General features: G+C 40.5%; 1 protein-coding gene across 7 annotated transcripts; it reads right to left on the reverse strand.

Annotated features, from left to right (window-relative positions):
* Window positions 1-8351: 8351 nt before the first annotated feature.
* Window positions 8352-27116, reverse strand: SAMD8 (sterile alpha motif domain containing 8). 7 transcript variants are annotated; one of them, XM_052799061.1, is made up of 8 exons: window positions 26969-27116; window positions 26296-26503; window positions 25237-25390; window positions 18884-19491; window positions 17052-17147; window positions 16202-16319; window positions 15255-15405; window positions 8352-14121 (listed from the first exon to the last, which is right to left on the reverse strand). In XM_052799061.1, exons 4-8 carry the CDS (start codon window positions 19462-19464, stop codon window positions 13817-13819), a joined length of 1251 nt encoding a protein of 416 aa, XP_052655021.1. In that variant the 5' UTR covers window positions 19465-19491; window positions 25237-25390; window positions 26296-26503; window positions 26969-27116; the 3' UTR covers window positions 8352-13816. The 7 variants fall into 7 exon arrangements, with proteins under 7 accessions (XP_052655021.1, XP_052655017.1, XP_052655019.1 ...); XM_052799057.1 differs by lacking the exon at window positions 26969-27116 and adding an exon at window positions 20059-20170 and having other exon boundaries at window positions 26296-26628; XM_052799059.1 differs by lacking the exon at window positions 26296-26503.
* Window positions 27117-27507: the final 391 nt, after the last annotated feature.

Genomic DNA, 27507 nt, shown 5'->3' on the forward strand with positions numbered 1-27507 from the left:
ATCATCCAGGGTTATGCCATCACTGAAAATTCACCCAGCAGGAGTAAATGGCAACATCTACACTTTGGAAATGTGAACTCCATCAGACAGGAAGTTCATGGTTTTTTCAAACTCTTTTAAGCCAAGAAAGGCAGAATAATCTACCCTTTGAAAGTCAAACCCTGTGAAATCCAAGTTTTTTGACAGCATCTCAGGTTGGGAAAAAGCAGTAACAAAAAAACAGAACAAAAATCCTAAAATAAAGATGACCTTTGCATTAATAGACTGCAGTTTCAGGCAGTATATCCAGCAACACAGTCCAGGACAATTGATTCAGTGATAAAATGGCCTTCTAAATTTTGTGCCATTATATGGCTGTTAACATTTGTTCAGTACTACAGCATAAGATGAACCGCACTAAGTGCCAAATACAGCATGGGTCATATTGTGTACAACTTCACTCTGTTCCGGGGGGTCTCAGCCGAGCTGTGATTGTTCCTGTGAGGGATACATTCTGTCTCAAGGCTTTCATGCTTCCAGCACCATTTTCAACATACCTGACAGATTTCTTCTGCCACAGGCTGCAGTTAGTGTGAAGTGACGCTGTGGATGCTTTCTGATGCATCTGCCTCCCTGCCTTTTCTCTGCAGTATACAACATACCAATCAATAGACAGCCTTGCCTTCTCCATGCTTCTAGGACTGGCACTGCCAGCAGCTCGTAAGGTTTTTGTGAACTGGCTTATGTAGACTGCTAGATGCATGGGCACAAGAACAATTGTGTACATGTTCTTTTTCTTTTTCTTTTTTTTTTTTATTTTGTAGTTTTACTCAGCTGTTCATTGCAGGCACAAACAGGCATTTTTACTAGCAGTGTGTTTATTTTCTTTGACTGCAGTCCTGATTTGTTACTGCTCAGGGAATTTATATACAGGTGACTATGATTTGAAAATACTCTCCCTGTTTTAAATAAGCTATCTGAGAAGGCAGATGCGGTATAATAGGTTTGTCTGATTAAGCCCATTGCAATCTTTGGCATGCCTGGGACTACTTCTGTGCTTTCATTTTCCAGGAGAATGAATTTCAAATGTGCTTTGAAATCCTCAGAGCAGGATACAGATGTTCAAGTGACAAAAGCCAGTGCTCAGTATTCTTAATGCCCAAGCATACTTCTTTTGGCAGGATCCTGGCACTCCAGCTGTTATTCTGATCTGCTGGCTGGCTGCTTTCCATTAATCACTTTTGGCAGAAGAAAAGGCCTTCCAAAGATCTTTCACCTTTGGCCTATACTCAAGCAGCAAAAAGGATGTTGCAGCATCTAAGGCTTGTAACAGAAGGGATCTTCAGCCTAACAGAAAGCATCATTCTGAGTTTTTTGCCATGAGATTCCCCACAGGTCCATCCTGGAAGACTCAACAATCTTGTCAGCCACACTTCATCTTAGGTTTCTGTATCTAGCTAGGGTGTTAGTCCTCAGTTACCCTGCCTGTGTTCGTAGGTAACTGACAAGTTAGTTCATGCCTAGCAGAGATCTGGCAAGACAGTATCACAGGGATGATGATTAGGAGATGGATAATGCCACACAAGCTTTTTAAGACTTTGGTGGTTGAGGAGGAAAAAAGGAGGAAAACGAATCAAGAAAATATGGATGCAAATCCAAGTCAACTTCAGCCCTTTCTTTCCTGCATTTGGGAACATTAATGTACAGAAATCCTTAGACAAAGCTAAATGCCCCTTAGTGACCTAAAAAGGAGAAAAGTTTCCAAGAACACTACATTTCACTCAACATTAAGATTAAATGTTTAAGAAAGTCAGAACACTTGATTAAGGAACCCAAACTAGCTTTATTCTGCTTCTGATAAATGCCCTCAGAAACACTGATGAGTTTATTTGTCTGTCAGTTCACTCTCATTAAGCTCCCTCATTTCTTACCAAGGGAGGTAAGAAAGCCTCCTTCCTAAGCCAGCACCTTTCTTACCTGTCTGAGAATGAATTCTCACAGTTCTGTTAGATGGGAGTTTGAGATAGCAGGGATCTGCATCCCAACCACCTACTGCCCCAGGATCCAACTGGGTTTAAATTCCCACATCTTACACAGCTGGGGACCAGTGCCTCCTCTTAAGAGCTGAAACAGAGAATTATATTGAAAACCATATACGCATTTAGTCTTAAGTGGGGGATTTCTTAAGATCAAGTCAAAGAGCTGAGCCAGTTTCCTTAGTCTTTGTGCAACTCTAGGTGTAAACTCTTCCTGCATCTGATGTGGTAGCATTTATTAGTATTGGATTAGTTGGCATTGGACTTTGAACACCTAGACAGGATGTGAATACATACACCAGGTAGCCAAATGTAAGCTCAGGCTACTGTCTTCTCATGGATAATGTGCTCACCACAGCACATGCTGGCAGGGAAGATCCTGTGACTTCCTTTTGTGTTGCAGTGATCTGGGCTACTCTGTCATTCCTTGCCAGTTCCCCCATGCTACAGGAAAAGCAAAGGAGGGATTTGTGCATATAAATAATACGTGGAAAACCAAGGGCAAATCAATAGCCATTAGGTAATATAGTCAACATCCCCACTGAAAAGCCAAAGTGAAAACAACACAAGTTGTGAATCAGCCATCAACCACACCAGCTAGCGCAGGTTTGAATTTAACTCAGATGCATTTGGATGCGGTAGAGAGAATGCCCAAGTAGGAGCCTGTCCATGGATTTAGCTACTGGTGTAACTCTTGTCTTGTAGGCAACTATTCCTGGAATAAAATAAGTTAATTCTGGCGTATAAACCCCAGTCCATTCCCGGTCAGTGTGCACACCACCAGTGCAGCAGTGCTGCCCTAACTCGGTCATGCCATCACACCAGACCGTCCCTGCTTCGGCAATCCCAGTCTGAAGCATCAAGGCAGCATTTCTGCAGTGCTGGGACAGAGATGGCAACTGAGCGGTCTTTCATGTTGCCAGCTGGCCAGAAGCAGACACCAACCTTCTGCTAAAGCTCTGGTTTTCAATTACTGCAAACCAGAGCTTGGAGAAACAGCCTGATAAGAGAAAACCAGAACAACCCAACAGAAGACAACCTTTGTGAAAGACCACCTTTGTGAAGGAGTCATCTCAGGAAGGGCCAGAGGCCTTCAGCGAGGCCTATGTTCAGCAGAGCCCATTGCAAACCACTCTCCCTCTTCCTCTGCTGTCTCTTCTTGCTTACTTAATGCAGCCTGCAGGAGAGCAAACACTTTTGTAGGTATTTCCAGTCTCATGATTGACAGCTAGCGATTGTCACATGAGGGGCTGTTACGCCCCTTGGCATTAGCCAGGGTGGCTATTTTTAGTAGGCAGAGCAGAAACAGTAGAAACTCAGCCATCGACTGAGTACACCACAACCCTCTGTTACCCACAGATTGAGCCACTTTTTGGCATCCTCAGTAAAGCATTTGGCTAGCAAACTGTTTGCTTTCCTCTTCAGGAACACCAGTATCAGCAGGCAGCTCCCCCTGTAATACACTGAAGTATTGCTTTATCCTGGGGTGGGGAGCAGGAGAGTGCACGTTGCAGAGTCCTTCATCAGGGCACTGTTACCCAAGGTGACATCCCCCGAGAGAAGGCAGTTTGCTGAGATATACTGAAACCTGAGAAGCAAAATAAGGGCTGCAAGAATCTAGACCTAATTTGGGCATTGACTACAACTTAGTTTGGCTGGAGCTTGATTTGGTGCAAAATAACGTTTGCAGTCTTACAGAAGCTGGAGCTAGTGCTTTATGTTTTTATTGCCTTCTCTCGCCACAACTTTGGCTTGTTTCTAGGTCAAACTGTCACTTCGTGCAAACAATTCAAGTGTGCCTCCGAAGACCTCTTGCAGCACAGCACCGCCGTAACTCTGCTCCTCAGGCAGGACACTCTCCTTTGCTTTCTGCCGTAACATGAAGCACAGCTTGTGCTTACCTTGGAGCACAGGAGGATGGGAGAACATCACTCATCTCGTTTCTGGCAGAAGCACGCACAAAATAGTTTTTGTGATGTGTAACAGTTTTTATGCATGTGTAAACAATAGCAGTATCAGGTTACTGTTCTGTACATATTCAGTATCACAAGCCTCCCCCCCAGTATTAAAAAAAAAATAAAACCAAAACAAAAAAAACCATCACAGAGGATTCTTTTTAAAAGTGCCATTAGGATAGAATCATAGAATCATTTTGGTTGGAAAAGACCTTCAAGATCATCGAGTCCAACCATTAACCAGCCCCCTAAACCATGCCCTGGAGTACCCTGTCCACTCGCTTTTTGAATACCTCCAGGGATGGTGACTCAACCACTTCCCTGGGCAGCCCATTCCAATGTTTGACAACCCTCTCAGTAAAAAAATTTTTCCTAATATCTAACCTAAATCTCCCTTGCCTCAACTTGAGGCCATTTCCTCTTGTCCTATCTCCAGCCACCTGACAGAAGAGACCAACACCCACCTCACTACAACCCCCTTTCAGGTAGTTGTAGAGAGCGACAAGGTCTCCCCTCAGCCGCCTCTTTTCTAGACTGAACAACCCCAGTTCCCTCAGCCGCTCCTCATAAGACTTGTACTCAAGGCCCCTCACCAACTTGGTTGCTCTCCTCTGGACACGCTCCAGCAGCTCAATGTCTTTCCTGTAGTGAGGGGCCCAAAACTGAACACAGGACTCGAGGTGCGGCCTCACCAGTGCCGAGTACAGGGGAACAACCACCTCCCTGTTCCTGCTGGCCACACTGTTCCTGATACAGGCCAGGATGCGATTGGCCGTCTTGGCCACCTGGGCACACTGCTGGCTCATATTCAGCTGGCTGTCAACCAGCACCCCCAGGTCTTTCTCTGCCAGGCAGCTTTCCAGCCACTCTTCCCCAAGCCTGCAGCGCTGCATGGGGCTGCTGTGACCGAAGTGCAGGACCCGGCACTTGGCCTTGTTAAACTTCATACGACTGGCCTCAGCCCATCGATCCAGCCTGTCCAGATCTCTCTGTAGAGCCTCCCTACCCTCAAGCAGATCGACCCTGCCTCCCAACTTGGTGTCATCTGCAAACTTGCTGAGGGTGCACTCGATCCCCTCATCCAGGTCATTGATAAAGATATTAAACAGAACAGGGCCCAACACCGAGCCCTGGGGAACACCACTCGTGACCCGCCGCCAACTGGATTTCACCCCATTCACCGCTACCCTCTGGGCTCGGCCATCCAGCCAGTTTTTCACCCAGTGAATAGTGCACTTATCCAGGCCACGAGACGCCAGCTTCTCAAGGAGTATGCCATGAGAGACAGTGTCAAAGGCCTTGCTGAAGTCTAGGAAAATAACATCGACAGCCTTTCCCTCATCCACTAGGTGGGTCACCTGGTCATAGAAGGAGATCAGGTTGGTCAAGCAGGACCTGCCTTTCATAAACCCATGCTGACTGGGCCTGACCCCCCTCTTATCCTGGACTTGCCATGTGAGTGCTCTCAAGACAAACCGTTCCATAATCTTTCCCGGTACCGAGGTCAGGCTGACAGGCCTGTAGTTCCCTGGATCCTCCCTCCGACCCTTCTTATAAATGGGAGTCACATTGGCAAGCCTCCAGTCCTCTGGGACCTCCCCTGTTGACCAGGAACGCTGATAAATGATAGAGAGTGGCTTGGCAAGGACCTCTGCCAGTTCCCTCAGTACTCTTGGATGGATATAGAAGTCTTGACTTCTTAGCTTTGCCAACCCCCCCCCCCCCCCCCAAAATCCTAACATCATGAAACAATTTGAATCCAAAAACTTAAGCTCTGGAGAGGGCCTTTGTGATAAGACTTGTAATGAATTTACAAAAGCCAGCAAAATTGCAGGTTACAGTTTTATCACCCCCTTTCAGTGCTTCCATTCGTACACCAGAGAGATTCCTTAGTGGACACAGTCACCTCTTGAATATTTTTTGGTAATCCCCCCGAGCTTCATTCTCCACTCTCCTTCGCAGTATTTGTGAAATTAATTGCTTTCCCTACATTTACTAAACACCCTTCTTCAGTGCTACAGTAAGAATAGCAACCTTGTTGCCTGCTGCTGTCTCCTCTTCCTCTCTGGCCCTTCTTTTTTAGGGCTACTGCCTCCAATTATAGTATTTGAGAATCTTACCAGTGATCAAGAGACATAGGTTCAGTTTTGAGGACTTCATCTAGCAGTGATGGGAAAAAAAGTTAATTGCTTTTTATATTTAAATTGAATGATGCTTCTTTGAAAATAAGGTTCCCCTGTCTCCTTTCAAATTGATCTTGCTTGCTGTAGTATGCCAGAGATTAGAGCTTGGAAAGAACCTTTTGAGAAACTAATGACACCGCTAGAAAAAAAACTGTTACCAAATTGGCTCTCAGTATTTTGCACAAGTCAAATGATTACTGTGAACAGTCCAGTGAGTACCTATTCTAGTATCAAACTTCAGTACAGTTTTGACAGCAACAAGAATTATTTTAGTATTTGGCAGCTGTTTAGGAATCCAGAGAGAACTAGCTATTTCACCAGAATTTGTCATAGATCAGTGCCAAGTAAAAAGCAAACCAGTCACAGGTAGCTGCAGACTTAAGACCGTAGCTGGACCCTTTAATTACTACGCCACCTAGAACAGTTATTTCTCCAGAAACAGTTTGAAGTATATGCGCATACTTGTAACAGATTCACGTGGTATGTGCCAACTATATTTTGACAGCATTACTATTTCCATACTGGAGGAAGAGCTCTTAACACCATCACACCTATGCTTTAAGAAATCAATTTCAGTTAGCCCAAAGTTAGTTGTGAAAATATGCTCGGTCTTTGTGAACTATTTTGACAGCTCTATGAAAGGCCAAGATTAACAATTCAATATACATTTTGAATTACGAACAGTAAATGAGACTGATACCTGCACATTTAGTATGTAAGAATAAACTACTTCCTTGGAGAAGTTCACTGAAGAAAGAGATAGGATGCAATGATATAAACAAACAGTTTGCAGATCCTAAAGGTATTTTAATGTAATTCATTTAATTAATCAGGAGAGTAGTTTCTGTTCTGTACCAGATTTCCTTATGAGAGTTTTGAAAATAAATCTGAACAAAGTGGTCCCAGAAGGACAATCTGAAGTTGATTATCCCCAGGTTCTATCAAATAAGTTTAGGCTAGTGAGATGCTTTTCACCTGCATTTTAACATCAAACTTAAGCCCATCTGCATAGATTCCGTTTTATTTCTTCATTACAGATAGCAGCAACTATTTATCTTTCTAGCTCTGGTTGTAGTAGAAACCCTGAGAAGTGCAAGTTATTGTGGAGGGGAAAGATTTTTTTATTCAAAGTTCACATCTCTAAGCAGCATTGCAACATATTCTGGGAAGCAGGCAGCTATTTTCCCTGGAAGTTTTCCCAATCTGTTTTACAATGCACAAAGCACATACTTGCTCAAAGTTGCCTAGAACACAATCTACTGCTTCCCAGAATATTAGACCAAAGACCACAGTAAGGACTCTGCAACTGGTACACTGAACCTTATTGCTTTTGCTTCTCCTTCTTCCTTGCAATTTTTTTTGGAGAAAGATGTATTGCCACACCCATTTTCCTTTCTGAATCCAGTCTTTAACAACTGATTAAAAAAAAATATAAAAAAAATCACAATAAGGAAGGGCTTCACATTCAGGATTCTTTCTCTAAATTATCAGATTGATCAAGATTTTGTAATTCAGAGGGAGGTAAATGAAAAACTTTCTAATGGTTCAGTACATTAAATTTACCTGGCTCACACTAATCAGAGAATGTTTTAGCTGGATTAAGGTCACAAAATGTATTTCAAAATTGTAATTTACAAATATGAACATACAACTCCAGAGCACACAGCATACCTGTTATACTGTTTAAGTTTCTCCATAGGAATGAATGTACATCCTTTCACATACCAGATGACCAAAATCTGTGACTGAAAGTAACAACAAGCCTAACATACAAACCATTAAGTGTATTTAAGTTTTCGGAAGTTACTTTTACTCTTTCACAGTCTTCCCAACAGTTTTTATAGACTGTTGATTTACTGTAACACTATTCACCACCAATACCTATAGACATTAAAGTTACTTCAGCTGAAGACTCTTTGAAAGCCCTTGTCATACTTAACTGAGATCTTACAAGATGGAATACATTATCTAAGTTTTTAATAACAAAAACATTTAAGTGACTTGCCAAAACAATTTACGACTGGCAAACACATCAGGCACACTGATATATGCATTATGCAGCATGCATTTTCACACCAGTAAAACAGAGCTTCAGGGAAAAACAACTCTAAAACGTAGATTACTCCCAGTATACTTTTACGGTTACAATGCTAACAGAGATAATGAGCCATCATTTTACATATAAAATAAATCAAACATTTGTCATCTTTCAAATATTTTATTTTAGTACTTTTAAATATGTTTTAATACAACAAAGATATAAAACAATATATTAATTCAATCTAAGTTTAGAATCAAAACAATATTTACTTATTTACAGTACTCACTTCAAACTTCACTGGCATACCTTCTAGCCATTAGGTAATACTATTTTCTCTGTCAGAACCAAACTGAAGTAATGTCCAGTGTGAAAAGCCATGTTTCTACATCCCTATTATGTTAAGTACCATGTACAATGCAGTTTGTGGTTTCTCACATTTGACAAATTTCTCATATTTGACAAAACTGAATTGAAAGAGCAAAACTAAGTTACAGTCTTTCTAACTACAGTCACTGGGCTAACAGGTCAGGTTATTGTGCTCCACATTCATCATCTTGAGTTCTTACACACCTACTACAAACTGGCTTTAAAAATGTGCATGTCACAATTATGTACATAATACTCACTGCAAATGTCTTAAATACAAATCGTAAGTATGCAGGACACTGCTATACAGAAACTTCAGTGTTCATAATATTATGGTGTTTGAGGTGTTGTGAAGGGTTTTTTTTTTTTTTCACATTTTTCTTCATATAATGAAGACGACATCAGTAGGTTCACTCCAAAGGACTGCCCCCCTCCCCAATATACTATTTCAATTAGAATAGTGACAATGTCAAAGATACATCAGAAATAGCAATCTGTATGAATCATCAGTGGTCTACCAATTAACCCTTGACTGATAAAAGTCTACAAGCACAAAACAATTCAGAGGGTAAGCTGGCTCACTGCTAGGACTTCTGCCAAATACAATTCCATCTTGACAAGACTACGATGGTTTTTGTAGTTACAGGTCAATTTTCTATAACAGTATCCTAGATTATTCAAAAAAATGCAGAAAAAAATCAGTATTGTATGTAGATTACTGCAAATCCTCCCCAACTCTTCAGTAGAAACTACCTGGACAGGATGAAAAACTATCATAGTTGTTATAGGTTACTGTTGTTCTACTCCAGGTTCACAAGCCTACTTTTTTTTTTTCTTAAGACATCTGCTATTTCTTCAAATGCGTATTTAATGATTAAGACTCCGCTCCACAGTAGTTTTGGTGCTTGAAAACCTAGCGGACTTTCATACATCAAAAAACTAGCTAAATAGTAATGAACAAGTGTAGCACTATGTATGCAAGCACTGCTTAAAAAACCCAAGAAGATATTAACTGTTGGTCTGAGTTCAACCCTTCCCTCTTTCCCTTCAATAATCTTTTTGGCACTACATGACACACAGCCGTACAGAAAAGAAGATTATAGGAACCTGTGCTTTTATCCTCATTGAAGGGTTTCAATACTTCTAAATAACCTTACTTAACATGATTGCCATCAAAAAATAACTTTTTTTTTCTTCAAATCATTTAACTGACTCTTGCTTCTTAAAGCAGGTAAGTATTAAGGTTTTATTTCAATGCATTTTTTGTACTGATTTTTTCTCTCAGAACCCAGTTAAGTAGTAATTTCTTTAAAATTCTACTGGAATGTTTCCTTCTGTAGTAGCTGGGGGGGGCGGCAGATATCAGGGAAAACCAAAAACGAAGTGACATTACCCGTTCTCATTACTGTATCAGTATACCACGCACAGCATGCACTTGGCCTTATCCCAGAAAATGCTTCAACTAAAATGGTAACCCCTCACTGAAGTGAAGAGGATTTAGTGATTTGCTTAAAATTTAAGCACATCATTTGCTTCATCACAATTAGTATACTTAGAGGATCCATTTCTTGCTAGTCTCGGACATTTAAATACTTCAGGCCTATCTACATTTCTGTACCAACACTTTGTATAAGTGTTATCTTGTTTGCCAGAGTACATGAAGATAATTTGCATATATGGAAGCTTTCTCTATCATTATTCAAGAACAGCTGGAGGAATCTTGCTTAAAGATCCTTCCCTAAGTTTTTGTCAGTGTAATCAGAACTTGCTAAAAACCCCCCACATCTATGAAAGTTTGATTTCCGTATGCAGGTGTAATGTCATAAACACACTAGTTTAAGGGATCTTCCAGAAAGGAAAGACTAAAGGCAAAAAGTTTAGGAAAGCTATTATAAGAAGCTATGTCATAAGGTACAACAACAACAACCAAACAAAAAAACCAACAAAAAACAAAAAGAAAGGAAGAAAAAAAAGAGGGGAATGCCTATGTGTCTATCACTTGCACATACGTGCATACATATCCCCAAACTGATAATAGTAAGGAAGAGCTCAAGACCATTGTCAAGTCTCAAATATTACTAGAATTGCTAAGCTACCAAAAAAATGTGACCTTCCTTCCCCTTCTTTTGTATATCCAGAGTTATTCAGTTAAGACTTTCCTACTTTATTAGTTTGTGCACTTTGTAGTAGTAGACTAATGTTGTTAGACACTTGTACTTGCTGACATAACAGTCATTCATTCATTACTCTGAATTCAGATTACGCGTGCATTCCCATGGACCACAGAAGATGACTTGGCACAAAATAAGTGCAGCAAGTTAAAGGACAGCAAAAAGACTGGTGCATGAACATAAGAGAGAAGGACAACCGTAAACAGACTTAGCATTAAATCCAAGGCCCGATGCTCTGCTGCCTTTACTTAAAAGTGCTTGTCAATAGCAGAGAAGCAGCAAAATGCTTTTAAAACACTGACTCTTTAAAAAGGAGGTACAGAATTTTAAGCCTGTCACTTACTCGCAACTTGTTTCCACCTAATTAACAATAAAGTTACGTTACCAACTTTACAGATTGACCTGTGCTCTTTTTCATGTGACATCAATTTTTCTATCTTCTATCATTTTCAAGCCTTCCTCTTGCATGTTTATAGACAGACAAAATGAACTTCCAAAATAGAGGAGGACAATTATCCTGACAATGTTTTAACCCACTTCAATGCTCACAAACCCAACCTCTGTATATTACTTATCTTGGACTCAGGTATTTAGCATCAAGGGAAACAGCACAAAAGAACGTTTTCTTTAAAAAAACACTGATAAGCAATGCTGATTTAAACCATGGATTTACTTAACAGAATTTGAAAAAATTAAATAAGAACAAAGAGAGAAGCTTTATGTTTCAAAGTATATGAACTTCATTTGTTAAAAAAATAGTATTGAAATGATAGCTTTACTTTATGTAAACATTGTTACACTAGGCTGTACTTGAAAATTCTCCTGCAGGTCTAAGTTGCAAAATAATTTTTCGGTTTAGACACAGCTATGACAGTTAGCAGTGACATGGTTCTTTTCAGAATCAACAGCTTTGCAAGTTTAATTGCATACCTCTCCACATTATAACTCAGAATACAATCCTGCACATCCTGAGAAGAGATGTTTTCTAGTGTTTAAAAGAATAGCATTCATAACTGTGTGTGCATTGCAAAGGCAAATATAAATTAACAAATAGAGCTCTTTGATTATAAAGTCTCAAGAGGAATGTTCAAATTGCCTTTCTGAAATCCAAAAGGTAAGAACAGCAAATGAAAAGTCTTTAAATCTTTCAGAATATTTTTCCCTTTTTCTTAAGTGTAAGCATACTCCCCCAATTTGGATGGCAAGAACCATCAGGCTATGGCAGACTGAACAATATAGTATTAAACCTGCAATTTTGCTAAAAAATTGGAATGTTACAAATAGAAAAGTCTGCAGAATCGTACAATATGTGTGTGCTCAATACAGTTGGCAGAGATACTCTAAGATGCACAATTCCTCCATGGAATAGGAGCTAAATGAAGTTACAAAAGTAATATACTACGAAGGGCGAAGAGATAGTCAAGTTAGTACAATCCAGGTTTATAAAAAGAACACAATACAGTGAGGACTAGCCCACAGTAGGTTACAAGCCTCCAAATACAAAACTGTCTTGCAAAATTCCAAAGGGATTCTTTTCCATGCAAACCTAAGTACATTGTGACCATTAAGTCAGCTTGTACCAAGCTGGAAATGCTTCGTGTTAACTTTCCAAGGCTGACTTACGCTAGCTTTTGCACATACCACCTGTTCTGAAATTGCATTAACCAAATTAAAAGGTCTATACCATTTTTATGATTTGCACCTTTTACCTATCAGTTTTCATTTAGCATAAAGCTAATTTCAAGTCTCTACAGCCAACAGTAGTATTGTCCCCTTACAAACCACTGCGTAAGAGATCGCCAACTGTGTGACCCTTGCTTATGCATTATGGACTCAAAGTGTTGGTTTGGGGTTTTGGGGGTGTTTTGTTGTGTGTTGTTTTTTTCTTTTAAACAACCAAAACTCAACTGCTTATGGTACTTTTATCTTTCAGTGTAGTAAATGAGCAACTTAATTTAAGAACTAGTCTCTTTTCATACTTGTTAGAAGAACATATACTCTGTGTGTTTATATATATATAAACAAATATACTGTGTATATATATCCAGAGATACTCACCATATTGTTGACACCGGAGTGCTAAAACATACATCAATATGAGCACTATTTCCAATACTCACTATTATTACTTTTCCTGAAAGAGTTACTACATGCATTTTCCCCATCCATTTATGGGACAGTAAGATTATATGAAGATAACTGTTCTGTTTTTCCAATGTTAAAGAGCTGCTCCTAAAAAACATGCACAGGTTTGGGTATAAAGCAATTAAAACCATACAAAAGTTATTTTGTGGCTTTAAACTCACTAAAGCTAAATTAACTTTACTTTCAGTGGATGTAGCATTTACTTTAACTCATTTATTTAAACACAAAAGGGAAAACTTCCAAGTGCTAGAACAACCATATAGACAACTGATAGACTAGACTAAATAAGCTCTCATTAAAAAAAACATCATCACCGCATAGCCACAAGGCAGACTTCCATTTTTGGCAACCTGTGTGCAGACCATTTATACTGTCAATTATACTTTAAGACTTGATATTTAACAGTTAAGAGACCCTTTTAGCAAGGAACTATACTGCTTTCTTCAGTATGACACAGTACTCCTCAATCTTTAAGTATACACAGAATTTGTTCTGAAAATTACATTTATGACTGTTGTAAAAGAAAGTCTTCATAAAGTTCTAATTTTTTAGTCAGTATATGTAAAGGCTGGCATGTCAGGTAACAGAGATTATTTGGACCTGTAAAGTGTATATTATATTCAGTACAAGCACGTATTTGAGGTTAAAGTTACATAAACATTCACATAGACCTTTACTAAGGGTAACATTATTCTGGTTTATATTCATGGTTCACTGATAGCCTTTACCGGTCCCTGCACTGTTTTCTATTTTAGCAACAAGAAAACAAAACACATCCCCATGAAGTATGGGAACCCCATTTTATGGCTAAGAATCTAAGAAACAAGACAAGGAGGAGATGATCATGGAGTGAAAAGCGTTACTTTACATCCCCTCTTCAGCTAGCCTTGTAGGATCTTAGTCATAATGATTCATAAAAATCTGAATTGACCCACACTCTTCAGCCAATCAATCTTTTCAGTATAGTAGGTTTTGAAAAGGGCCAGCAATACTCATTGGGAACAGTACCATTAACATTGCATTCAAAAAAAGAGAACATTGGAAACCAGATCCTTGCTCTCCTACTCTGCTGATATGCTCTAGTATTAGCCAACGTATGGTAATACAAAAAGAGTCTTGTAGTGATGTAAAAGGCAATGAAGACATCTATAGAATAATGTTCATGTGCAGCCAAAATGAAGAAGATTCCAAAGAGATTCAGGACCCAGGACAAGGTGTGCAAGAAGTTCCAGCTCCTTGGCGTATCTAGGAGAAAACAGAAAGCAACCGAACTTGAATGTCTCAAAAATCTGGGTCATTACAAAATCCAGGCCTAGACATTGCAGGTTTTTACACAGATTTTTCATCCAAAAATGTGATGAAGTTATTGTCTTCATCTGGAAATATTGTTTACATCTACAGGTCAAATAAATCCAACGAAAACAACCACACAAGTTATGAATGTCTACAACTTCATGACTTCATTTACAAATACAGCTATTATGCATTTCTGGATTAACGGAGCATCCTAAAATGGTTTAGGACCATGGAAAGCAGAATTCTTTGTTCAACCAACTTCTTTTTATGAAAATCATGCCTTTTCCATGTAATAAGGGGAAAAATGTCATAAAGCATACGTTACTCTGTTATTGCAGTCAATAACAGAGAGGTGAACTCAAACTAATTATCTTAGCTTGCTATATAATGTATCAAATCACACTTTGTATTTACAGAATATCTTAGCTTGCTATATAATGTATCAAATCACACTTTGTATTTACAGAATATCTTAGCTTGCTATATAATGTATCAAATCACACTTTGTATTTACAGAATATCTTAGCTTGCTATATAATGTATCAAATCACACTTTGTATTTATAGAAGAGCACTATTGTTTCATATATTCTCACTCATCATGAGGTTTGGTATTTTGGCTTTATGGATTATACTAAACATACAGCCACCTGGCTAGGTATTTTGCCTGACAGGGGTCAGTGGCAGTGTGCTGGTTTTGGCATACCTAGGGAAGTATATAGGAACAGACAATCGCAAGTATTTTCCCTATTATTCTCCCCATAGCAAGCTAGAAAGCCTTTCTAATTTTCTTGGCTCATGTGTTCTTTCAGGTGTGCCCCTATCCATCCTTCCATTAATCTAGGTGGTGCTCCTCCTTTCCTGTCTGCAGGTGAACTGTCACAAACCTGAGAAAGAGCACAGCAATCTGCATTTATGTTTGCTTAAATGTTACACTCTGAACTTTTTGAGGAGGTCAAGCAGCAGACACTCTTAATACTTGAGAACATTTAAGCACTTACACTCTCGCAGCCTTGGTTGACAGCAAGCAGTACATACTCTTAACACTTAAAAGACATTTAAGTATTGGCACTCTGTACTTACATTCTGTGACAAAGAAGTTGAGCATGGTCAGGACAACAGTGTGGCCACTGAACATATAATCTCCACACGTATGTACTCCAGTCAGAGTCATTCCAAAGCCACTCCAGATTGCAAAGGCCCGCTGGAGTTTTGCCCAAACATTGCCATACAACTAGAAGACAGTAACATTAACCTTTAGTAAGTTCCAACCCCACTGCCTGAACAGTATGTCCTTAAAGTTAGCTGTATAGCACTAGGTATGTTTAATACCATTTATCACGTTGGGTCTTTTATTAAAATGCAGGTTAGCACTTCTTTGGATTTCATTGTGGCAGTGAGTCACATTAATAACTATAAACTGTATTCATCATACCTCTGATGAATACTGGAATTTAGAGCAAGTATTTTGTTGCAAGAGATTTACATACAGAGTCTGCCACCTTTTTTTAAATATATTCAACTCCCAGTGTGTCACTGTCAAGCTTCCAATATGTTCAGCTCAAACTTCTTCTAATTAGAAGTTAGGGTAAAACCATAAAATCCCATGTTCTATGGAATACCACTTATTAGAAGAGGTGAAATAATAATAGTTGGGCTTTTTTTCAAAACCACACATCCAACAAGACAAAGAAGCGATTACTCCACTTTCAGCCTTTCTTCATTAAGTCAGTATCTCAAGTGCACACTTCTCTGATGTATTCTCTCTGGTTTACATTGTGAACTATTCTGAACACCCTTCCCCAACTAACTATCTCCTCTCCAAAGTGGCAAGTGCTTCTAAGACCCCTAAGGGTGCTTGCCTGCATAATGGCAATTAATGAAGGGTCGTGGAGGGGAATAGGAGAGAAATAACGCTGCTCTTGCAAACACACATTTATCATTATGGTCACAACAACCTTAATCATATCTTATATTAAATTTAAAAAAAGGAAACAAGAAAAACCATTTAAAGCATTTTAAGTTTTTACCTTTCCAGTACACTGCAAGTGCTGGCCTGGCACAGAGAGTGAGGTAACAAACATTGTAACGCAACGCAATAAGAATACTGTCCCCATGAGACTGCACAGCCTTCGCAGAAGTATAGATCTGGGAAAAGTACATAGGAACTGATTGCAAGAATCCCAATATAATGTATTTTTAAATCAGCAAAGTTATGATAAAAACATTTCCCCACACTCCAACTTAATCCCATGAAGTCCCTTCATCATCGCTGCAAGTTTCACAGTAAAATAATTATTTATTTATTTTAAAGTAGTACTGTAAAAGTATGGTTCCCCATGACAGGGTGAGACACTGCAGCAAGCTTACTGTCACCAAAAGGTACAGCTCCACTCCTCTGCAGCCACATTGGTACTAGCTTTGGCACTCACACCTTCTGTTGGCAAACTGATAAAAAAAAAATCAACAAACTGGTAAAAATGTAACTTAAAATACACAGGCATGCAAATGGGTTCTCTACTCTTCAGTGACAGCAAGCTGCTAGGCTGGCTCAGTCATCCTGTGGAATTTCATTCTCATAGGATTTTCTTATATACAAAATTGTTACAGTATGAGATATACTGACATCTCTCTGAAATACATATGTTCTGAAGGAAATTACATATAAATCTGGTAGAAAAGTAAATTCAGATTACTCCTTTGTAAGATTCACAAGTCACCATTCTTGATTAAATCCTCCCTAATCCATTTTAACAGGCACATATTAGAAGCTTACAAGATTCTTATTGACCGGAAAGTCTTAAACAATCATCATAAATTCTTGTTACAGTCCTTTCTCTCGATCAAAGTACCAGTTAATTTCAATTTTATATACCATACCTGTGTTTGTGAAGCAGAAGAACCAACAGCCAAATGTAGCAAAGAATTACACCACATACTTCAGTCATAGCAAAAGCCCATGGTATCCTAGGGACGCTATAAAAAAGGATGAAGCAAGAAAGTTAACTTACAACACAAAGGCTTAATTTTTCTTTCTAGTCTCAGTATTGAGAATAAAGGCATATGAAGTTCTAACTACAAAAGTAACTCTGACAATAGTTTAAACTAAAGCCAAAAATTATTTTGTTAGACTGAATTAAATAGAATTTGAATTAATTTTGAATTACATTATCTCCTTTCTAGTAATGTATTTTCAGCAGACATTTACACAGAATTCACTAAGTCAAAGAAAATCCCTAGCATGCTCTCTTAATTTACATGTGATTTACTAACAGGATGTGTTCCTCTACCATTGTTTCCCAACAACCTTTTTCATTCTGACACAAACTTGCATCACGTCAATTATGCTGCTTATGCTTATAAGAATGCCATGTCAACACAATTAAATGCTACAAAGCCTAAAATCCTAAATACTTGTAATGAAGCAGAACTGCACAGAAAAGTGTTAGGGCAAGTAAAAAATGTTTTCAAAGTTAGATTTCAGTGATAATCACTATATGCAAACCTTTTAGCCTTGCTTGGCAAAAGATTTAAGACTTTCCTGCACACATACAGCACCAGTAACAATTTCCACTCTGCAATTTCACCAAAATACAGATTGACAGATTTCAAGAGAGGCTGTTACTCATAGTTTTGTGTTCCCCCTGATACAAAGTGGTAGCAAAGCGCTGCTCAAATGCTAGCATTGTAGTAATCCCCTTGCATTGTTTTGTGAGCTGCTGCTTTCTGACCTCCCCCATCCTCCTGCCCACTGAATACCGCGGTAAGGCCCTGGGAACAAAATCCAGTAATGCCATAGCTCCCGTTCTCTCGCCCCTCTTCCACTCTGCTCGACATGGTCCATCGTTGCTGAGTTATATCTAAACTTATGGGGGAGTCTGCACAGTTACTTAAAAGAGTAGACTCCTACTGACTTCACGAAAACAGAAATTACTGGCAGGAATAAGGGGATCACAAAGACTGAACTCTTTCTTAAACAGTTTATCTTGTCTTTTAAAACTCTCTAGGCAGTAAGTTCTCCAAAAGGGAGCATTTATTCTCTATTAAATCTGTAGTCAATGACCAGAATTTCACCTTTGCCATTGTGTCTCTTTTCTGCCTGAAGTGGAATATTTTCTACAAAAAATGAGCAGGTATCGCATAAGTCACAACAGTGTTTTGGTACATAGATACTCTACAATTAAAAAAGATGCTGGTCTATTCAGTCTACTTCAGTTTCCCTAAACCATCTTCAACAAGTTGACAGTGGGGAGACAGCAAAAACGCAGTATCAATGCTACTCCCTGTCAATTTCCTTGCTCACTGGCAGACCAAAATATTCCTTCATCAAAAGTTTTTCTATATCAAGACACATTAAGCTTCACAGCAGCATCTAGATTTCAGAAAATGCATATGGCTGCTTACCTATGCCAGCTGACCATCATTCTTTTTAGCAGAATGAGAGGATGGATGAATTAATTCCTGTGTTGTGATTAGCTAAAGATGTAGAATGAGGTGTAAACGGGGTAGAAAACCAGCTCAATTTATTCTCCTGAGAAGACTAAACCTCTGCATCTGATGTACATTTCAATCTTAGCAGAAGGGTTTACTACATTCCAATTACTATTTTGCAGAGGCATCTTCAAGAGCATATGAAACTTTGAGAATGAAGAAAAGACAGCCTATACTTTAACCATCGAGTTACTATTTTGTTGTAAAAGAAAATTTCTTACCTATCTAGAAATATGTCTGGTAGAGGTGGATATGTTTGCATGTCAGGTACTCGCTCATGTACGATAACCATAACGAACGATGTAAAGCCAAATACTATGAAGACATACACACAACTTAAAACCGTCTTCCAATACTCTGGGTCCAGTCTTCGAGTAGAGTGTTTGTTTTTGCCATTTGCATATTGGTACTGATCACCATTCAGGTCAGTAATTGGTCCATCATAGTCCCGAGGTACTTCACCATTACAAAACCAATCTGTACCCTGTAGTGAACCAACACTTGGGCATGCTGTGCCAACATGACTATCACTGTTGTAACCCAGCTCTTCTAGGACATCAATATGTTGCTTCTGTAGTTTGCGTATGGACAACATTAGCCTTTTGATATCTCCCAGGACTTTGATTTCCAAAGGAGGGGATCGTAAATCATACTCAGTAAGTGTCAGCAGTGTAATTCCATCTAGCCTGTGTCTATTGCACAAAACATCCACATATTCACAGAAGCCTTCTTCCTTCAGCCACTTGGCCACGTTCTTGGTAGTCCAACGTCGAATGCAAAGCTGGTTATTGCCTGCCATCATCCTTCTCTATCCACCAATAAAATTGACCTGTTACATATTAGAGAAAGAGACAAGACCTGAATGTTTAACAACTATTACTGAAATGCCAGTGTATTTTGTGCTATTTTAGATGCTTAATTAGCCAAAGGCTTTTTATATAATAGCCAGCTAAAAAACAGGACATATAATTTATTAGGTAAGTAATATAAAAATGCTTTAAAAACATTTTTTATTCAAGCAAACTAAATTATCTCATTTGTTTCCGAATAGAAATTTAAAGCTACCAAGAAGCAGAATTATTTCCTAGATGTACCCAGTCTACTTTTATTCTTTTGTTAAATAAATAAATAAATCCCAGTTTGTTAATTACACTAAGCAATGAAAAACAAAGATTACTGTTTAAATACCAGCTTAATCATTAGCCTTTTCCACTGTTTGCACTTCACAAACTAAGCAAGAAAGCAAAGTCAGCAGCCATGTAAAACTGAACTAAAGCTAAAATAATACATTATAGATCCAATACATTCCACTGTTTTAAAATATATACTGAAGCTTGGCATGACATTCCTCCCCCCACAAGTAAACCTAAGACTAGGTATCTACAATAATATTGACCTGAGGCATCTTAGTTGTATGTTGATGGTGCAGCCATCATATTTCTATCTTTGTTTGATCTCAGTAATTAGGATAGATGCTTATTATATTGCAAATCCTTCAAAATATTCAGCTTTCAAAATAACATTACCAGAAATTAAGCATTAGCTTTAATTCCAAAGCATCTTCAAAAGTGATGTGGTAATAAATAGCATAACAAGGCACCAAAACCAGAAAAGATGTATTCTCTTAACACAGATTTCTCAATAGTTTTCTTGATTCTAGAATATTGTTTGAAGGAAGGCCAGACATCTCAGCCACATTTTAGTCACATGGAGATGACAAGTCACCAGAACAACTTACAACAACAACCAGAAAAAAATTAACCACAGAATGTTATGTGGAATACAGGAAAAAACTTTGAAAGCCTACCACTGACGTAAAAGTAATAAAAAGCTTATCCAATATTTAAGACAGAATGGATCTGTGCATAATTTATATTTGGTGGCTTATGTAGAGCTACCATCTAAGAAACAGCTACAATTTCACAGCTCTTCTGTACTTGAAAAAAACAGTCTAATTAACTAGAATGCTTCAATCATGCCAACCAAATCTCAGAAAATACACGATAGTACAATACACTAGTGCCACATACATCATTCAAGGTTTTCAGAATGAAAGCAAGGAAACAGTCTACTTAATCTATTATTTAGCTTCTGTATACAGTGAACAGGTACTCAAACCCATCATGAATATTCAGCACAGTTCTACATCTTTTTCAGGGGCACAGCTCTTCCAAAAACAGAAGCTCTTCCCTTCTCACTTCTTTTAAAGAGGTACAGTACCTATTGTTAGAAGTAGCTCTTATCATAATTATTGGATGCAACTTTTTCTTCCAGCATACATCTAACAGGACCACACGCTATTTTATTGTATATCAGAGAAGATTCAATCTGTCCGACAAGATTTCCCAGCAGTGCAAAAGAAATAGTTTAGAAGAAAAATGAGCACACAAATTAAAGTTGCCCTTCTAAAAGAACTAAGGGAGTGGTACTTCTGAAGATATTCTCTCTGGAGTTGATTGTGTATTAACAACAGGTACTTAATGCATAGTTTTAATTTCTCAAAAGTCCATTTAATTTGTAATTCATGATCAGTTAATTGACCTTTTTCGTACTACATATTTTTATCTTACCCAATAGAACAAACTTGAGTTGCTTATCTGGACTTCCAGCTTATTTTACTCAGAAACACAGATAAAATACTGAAAAAAATTGGTAATCACTGTTTTTTATAACACTGTAATCATCACAAGTTTTCTAAAAGCAGTGAATTTAGACTCACCAAAAATACACTCAGCTTACTGATTTGTCTTCTAACCAAAGCAACGTCTGAGGGCAAAAGCATGAAACTCTCCCTAAGCTACAAGAATTCTACTCATTTGTCACAAGTCAAGTAGCCTAACACCAGCCCAGTGTTTCTTCATCTGGCATTGCAGGAATAAAAATCAACCCTTACCAAAGGTACAATAAAGGTAACCTTACAACACTGAGTAAGCATACCCATCAAAGGTCACTACTGAATGGGCTGGACCTGGGAGAAAGTCTACCTTAAGATGCACCTGATAGGACCTGCTCCCCTTTTTAAATGCTGTCAAAGACAAGACATTTAACCAACTCAAAAAGACAAAGAAATCAACAAAAGAAACAAACACTTACACAAAACAAACTTAACCATTCCACACAGCTGGTAGCTGATTTCATCTCAACAGCAACAGTTAAGTTCAGTTTTGATGACAAGGCAATTTCTTTAAACTCAGAAACTGCCTTCTCCTTCAGACTACTCATTTAGTGCCACTTTTGTAGTTTAAAGGGTATAAACAACTTACCCTAATAATCTCAGCACCTGGAATACAATGCAGATCTCTGTGCTCAACTGCTCCTGTTCATTTTTTGAAGCTTAAGAATGCTACATAACATTTCCAACATTACCAGTCTGCAACACAAGACTGACTAATGTAGCGGAAGAGACCAAGTCACCTAGATAACTGTACTGCTCTTCTGAAAGAAAACAGGACTGGTAACTACTTTGCCTTCTACATTACTGGTTTTATCGCTGAAACCAAATAATGGATAACATTATTTAATGATGAATAACACGCATGAGTAACACAGAGCAAGAACAGACTTAAGCGTCAGAGGGCAAAATATACTTTTTGCCTGACATCAGCAATGTCTGTAGCTAGCTAGTTGATTACTTTCCTGCTACTGTGACTTTATACTTAGTCAGCTCATCAGCTCTAAGTATCATGTGTCCCGTTTCCCTTTTTCCTTCCCCAGCCTTTCAATTAACAGCATGAACACAACTGAATATGAACTTCATGCGCATGTGTAGAAGTATTAATTTTTTTAAAAAGAAAAAAGTTACGAGCCATGAACACTTGTAAAGTTTGGTTAGAGCATTTTAAGAAATGAGGTGCCTCTGAGAGGCTGAATATACCCTAGCTGTTAGCACAATGTTTTTCCTAGATGTGTATTTAAATATGGAAAATTAATCTCTCTCAAAATGATTATTCACAATTCTATCATGTTTTCCTCTACTGAATTACTGCCAGTCAACCAAGTCCCTAGCTTTCCTAGCATACTGACTTCGAGTCAGCACATTGAGATAAAAACGTGGAAAGTTGAATATGATAATCATGACTCTAGCCAAGGAAAAGTAGCATTAATATCACACTAACTTTAGGCTGCAGTCTTGTTACAGAAACAAAACTTGATTACACCAGAATCATAGCTGAAGGGTTAAATAAGATCCTAGTTACAACTGCTGCAGTTAGCAGAATGCTGACTGGATTTGTTTATTCCAGACACGCATGCAAAACTCTACCAGCACCATTACTGCTTCACCACCTGCCCTCTCATGTGCCTGGGACAGCCTGTGGCTCTCTTTGCTGACATTCCTCTTGATTTTTTTCCCCAGCTAGGTCCAATTCTCACCATCCTTGAGAGGAATTTTAGGAAGGACACCAAAGAACTATTGGATCTCAAGTGATTTAACCTACATTTCTTTGTGGAAGGTTTCAAGCTGAAGTTCGAATATAGGCAATTTCAACTCAGCCCCTCCTTCGCTGGGTCCGCTGGCCTAGAAGCATGACATGTCACACCATGGGGGAAAAGTTTTTCTGTACAAAGGCTGCTGGTTCACAATGCGGACAAGAGGTTTGAGGCCTTGGCTCCCCAGCACAAAAAAAAGCCATGTACAAAAACGTGCGCTGAGCCAGCCTGCAATAATAAGGCTACTGTCACATACCAACTTAGTAATGCTGTGCTGGGAAAAGAACATACAGCATTGCCTTGTTATGCATCAAGAGTCTCGGATACTCTGCTGACTTGTATCAGAAGCTTGTCACTTGCTCTTCCTGAAAACTCTAAATTCTTCAGTGCTTATTTAAAGCAAATAGCACCAAAGGTTTCATTGCCATATAGCATACAGTGACTTAATCCTTACCTTCTAAATGCCACCATATATAGTACAATATCTTGTAAACAAAAGGAGAAAAAGAACACTTCCAAAAACACTACATGGTTTTTCAAGGGTTTTTTTATACAATAGCTACCATGCTATATATAAAACTGATCAAACATAGCAAAACGCCCACTGTGAGACCGGAAAATTGGATAAGTATTTTCCTGAAGCAAGCATACAATAACTTCAAATGCAAAATATTCCTGTAAAACTTGCATTCAGTTTGACTTAGTGAATTTGCTATCAGAGTTGTTTCATAAACATTTCTAGTACGGGAGATTATCAGCAGTATTTTAACTGTACTCAATGGTCTTAGTGCTATTTATGAAGGTAAGGTAAGGTAAGAAATCTCATTAAGTAACACTCGTTTAGTTTATTGTACGTCTTAGGTTTTAAACCATCAAGGAAGACGTGCCTTTCAAGAACTATTCATTGCAGTGCTGCACTGTGGAAAATACAGAACTGATACTGTAAAATCAAAGATTAGCTCCATACGTTTAGAAGAGTCTTTCTGTTGGAATGCCTCCACGCAAAACCGTCAACAGCTACTACAGAAAGTCCTGAAAGCTAAACGTATTTGCCTTAAGAACCACTAAGTGCGGTTACATGTTGCAGCAAACTGAATAGAATACATACTGCTCCCTGACTTTTACACCTCATTAAACCAAATGGGATGTACTATACTCAAGTGAACACTAAGAGCAGCTCAAGTCCTAGTGTACTAACCAGCTAACAAAACATTTTTTTTTTATCCTACCACCATAATTCAAGGCACACACAAGTGATTTTTAAACAACTGATCAAGTACGCCACCACTTATCTTAGGATGTAATTCACAGTATTTCATTAATATTTGTACAAGATCTCAAACATTTCACGTGCTAAATATAGTGTGTCGAGTATTTTTTCCTCCAACTTCAAGAACTAGTATATCCATCTCATAACAGAATGTTTGCTGCTCTTTATCCTTATACAACTTAGCAGTAAAACAATTTAGGTTTGCTTCTCCCCTTTTCTTTCTTTCTTTTCTTCCCAAACCCCCCGTCTTAGGATGGAAATAAGGGAAGACATGAACAAACTCCCCACCCGAATTAATACCAGAACAATATCTGAAGTGACACTGTGTTTGTTCTTACTCTCCACAATCATTTACAACCTGATCTTTCTGGTCTAGTGAAAATCTAGGAGCCTTCCTCATTTTAGATGCATAAACATAAATAAGAAATAAAAAAACTTTTAAAAGTTATGTGATTATCAAATAAACATTTATAATGGAATACGGCTTATGGACCTCAACCAGCTTAGTGGGCTGCAAAACTGAGCTCTGTACAAGGAAAAGTGATAGTATAGAGCCTGAGAGATTGCAACTCCTAGGCCAAGCTGTGTTTTTAATTGTGTACTACCCCCAAAAAAACCCAAACAACCAGCCAGCAAAAAGAAGATCACGCAGAGTAGCAAACAAGATAATTTAAAATTCTTGCTCTTTACAAATCTACAGAATGTTTCCTTCACATCTAAGTAGCATTTCTGCAATAAAAACTTAATGAAACTTCCCAAAGAGTTTCCCTCCACTGGGTATAAAAATCACTTTGCCCCAATTCTGCGAGTTAATTCCACCTTTTTTCTGTATCACAGAAAGCAAAAGGAAGAACAAGACCACAGGAATTTCCTTACCTCTGATATCTCGCAAGAGGCACTCCCTACCAAACATGAGGGGCATTTAAATGCCAGGAAATGTCTTGCCGAGTTCTTGCCACTCCAGAGCGCAGCATGATCAGCTGCTCTGTGGAGGTGGCACAGACACCGTGTCCAGCTGCACGAGGGAGCTCTGTGGAGATGGAGCATACTTAGGGCAAGTGGAATCTTCCATCAGGTCACCTTACAACCCAGAATGTGTGTTGGGTTTTCGTAAGATGAATTTTGCAAACTGAAGCATCAAATACGAAACCATGAGACCACTTCAACTCCAGTTACAATCCAATAAATATGTGAACGTTAGAACTGCCTCTCATTTGCCTCTTCTTCCATTAACTTACAGAGCTGAAAAAACCTACCCTTTTGAAGCATTATTTTTAAAAAACAGCAATCAGCAATCATTAAGTGAATAGTCCGAGAGGCCACCTAATGCATTAACAACGTAGATGTGACAGACAGAGTGGATAACAATTCCTGCAGAGTTTCAACTTTCTCAACATGCTCAGGCCTTAAACTCACACATAATCTGTCCCACATGGGCAGACTCCTCCATTTAATCCTGAAACTCAAACAGCATGTGTGCAAACCAGTAACAGCACTCTTCCATGCTGCCTTGTTAATTACCAAATCCTACACGCTCGAAAACTTTTTTACTCAAAACTAAACACTTTGCCCACCAATTTTACACCATCGACAGAGAAAACAGCAAGATAGCTAGCTAAATACCCGCTTTGACCTGGTACGGCTGTTTTATTACCTAACCGCAGGGCTGACACAAAGCATCATTTCCAGAAACGACTTGCTTCCTGCGCAGGTTGACACAGGAATGAGAAACCGAACGATTTCCCTCTCCTCCCAGACTCGCTACAACAAAAAAGCACGCTCCCAGCACGCCCCCGACCCCCTGCTGTTGGAGCCGTTCTCGCTGAGCGCACCGCGGGCCCCGCCGCCTCCCCGACAAACCCACCCGTTCACACCCCGGCTCCTAACGAGGCTTTTTTTCCCCCTCGGTGATCGCTGCTGAAGCGGCAAACTTACAAAGCTCAGAACGAAACCGGCGGGACCAGGCGCGAAGACTAAACCACGTCGTCCTCTCCACGGCAGACGAACGAACTTGAGCGAGAAACAGGCGTGATTTTTACTTTCCTGGCAGACCCGTTTCCTCAAAAGCCGGCACCCGCAGCCCGCGGGTACGCCGCCGACAGCCTGCCAACACGGGGTGGCGGTCGGACCTCGGGACAGACGTCTCCGCGAGAGACACGCGCGTTAATTACGGCGGAGCGGATCTTCGTGCAAACAGACAACACCAGAGGCTTCCCACCCCCTGCGGCAGATGAAGCCGCCCTCCCCCGACGCGGCCGCCGGAGGGAAGCGGCCCCTTCCCCCTCCGGCCCCTTCCCTCCCGACACCCGCGGAGCCCGCCCGCAGCCCGCGCCGCGCCGCGCACACGCCGGCCAGCCGGGCGCAGCGCCCGGAGACCCGGTGCCTCGGCGGCGGCGAGCTCCCAACGCCGGGGCGGCCCTCCCCCGCGTCCCGGGGCGGCCCTCCCCCGCGTCCCGGGGCGGCCCTCCCCCGCGTCCCGGGGCGGCCCCTGCGGGCCCGGCGCCGGGCACCCCGCTCCGCTGCGGGACGACGCGCGACCCCCGCGGGGAGGACGGGACCGGGACCGGGACCGGGACCTGCCCCCGCACCCCGCCCCGCCTCACCTCACCTGCCGCCGCGGCAGCAGCGCTAAGTGGCGGTGCCGCAGCGCCCGGCCCCGGGGCGGCGGCGGCGGCTCCCGCGCGCCCTCCTTCTCTCCGGTGGCGGCAGCGGCGGCGACCACCGCCACCACCCCATCACCCGGCCGGAAGTGGCGGCCGCCAGCCCCTGGAGGACGGCGGAAGGGGCGGGGACAGCGCGGGGGCAGCTTCCGGGAGAGGCCGCCGCCACCGGCGGGCCCCGGCCTGCCGCTGCCCGCCCGTCTCCGCCGCCCTCGGGCCGGCCGCAGTGCAGGGCCAGGCCGTGGGCGGCGGGTGCCTGCCGGCTTGTTACCGCGGGCCTCGCCGACGGGGGCTTGGAGCGCTTGAGGGGTTGCTGCCCGCTGGCGCCTCGCCGGTGGGCCGAGCGGGGGGCTTCGGCTTCCGGGGCCTGCGGGCACGTTTACACCCCGGTGTACCGTCGTTAACCTCCCCCCCGGGTGCAGGCTGTACAACACGCGAATGGCTCCTTGGCCTGCCTCGGCGCGGGACCGATGGAAAGGAAGGTCTG

This window comes from Harpia harpyja, chromosome 10 (assembly GCF_026419915.1).
Source record: "Harpia harpyja isolate bHarHar1 chromosome 10, bHarHar1 primary haplotype, whole genome shotgun sequence".
Lineage (NCBI taxonomy): Eukaryota > Metazoa > Chordata > Aves > Accipitriformes > Accipitridae > Harpia > Harpia harpyja.

Excerpts from the sequence above, each read along its gene's own strand:
- SAMD8 (XM_052799056.1), bottom strand. The coding sequence starts at position 19,464 with ATGATGGCAGGCAATAACCAGCTTTGCATTCGACGTTGGACTACCAAG. Across the intron at positions 16,320-17,051 it reads CTTCTGCTTCACAAACACAG|ATCTATACTTCTGCGAAGGC; the intron begins GTATGGTATATA and ends TACTTTTCCCAG. Across the intron at positions 14,122-15,254 it reads CAACTTCTTTGTCACAGAAT|ATACGCCAAGGAGCTGGAAC; the intron begins GTAAGTACAGAG and ends GTTTTCTCCTAG.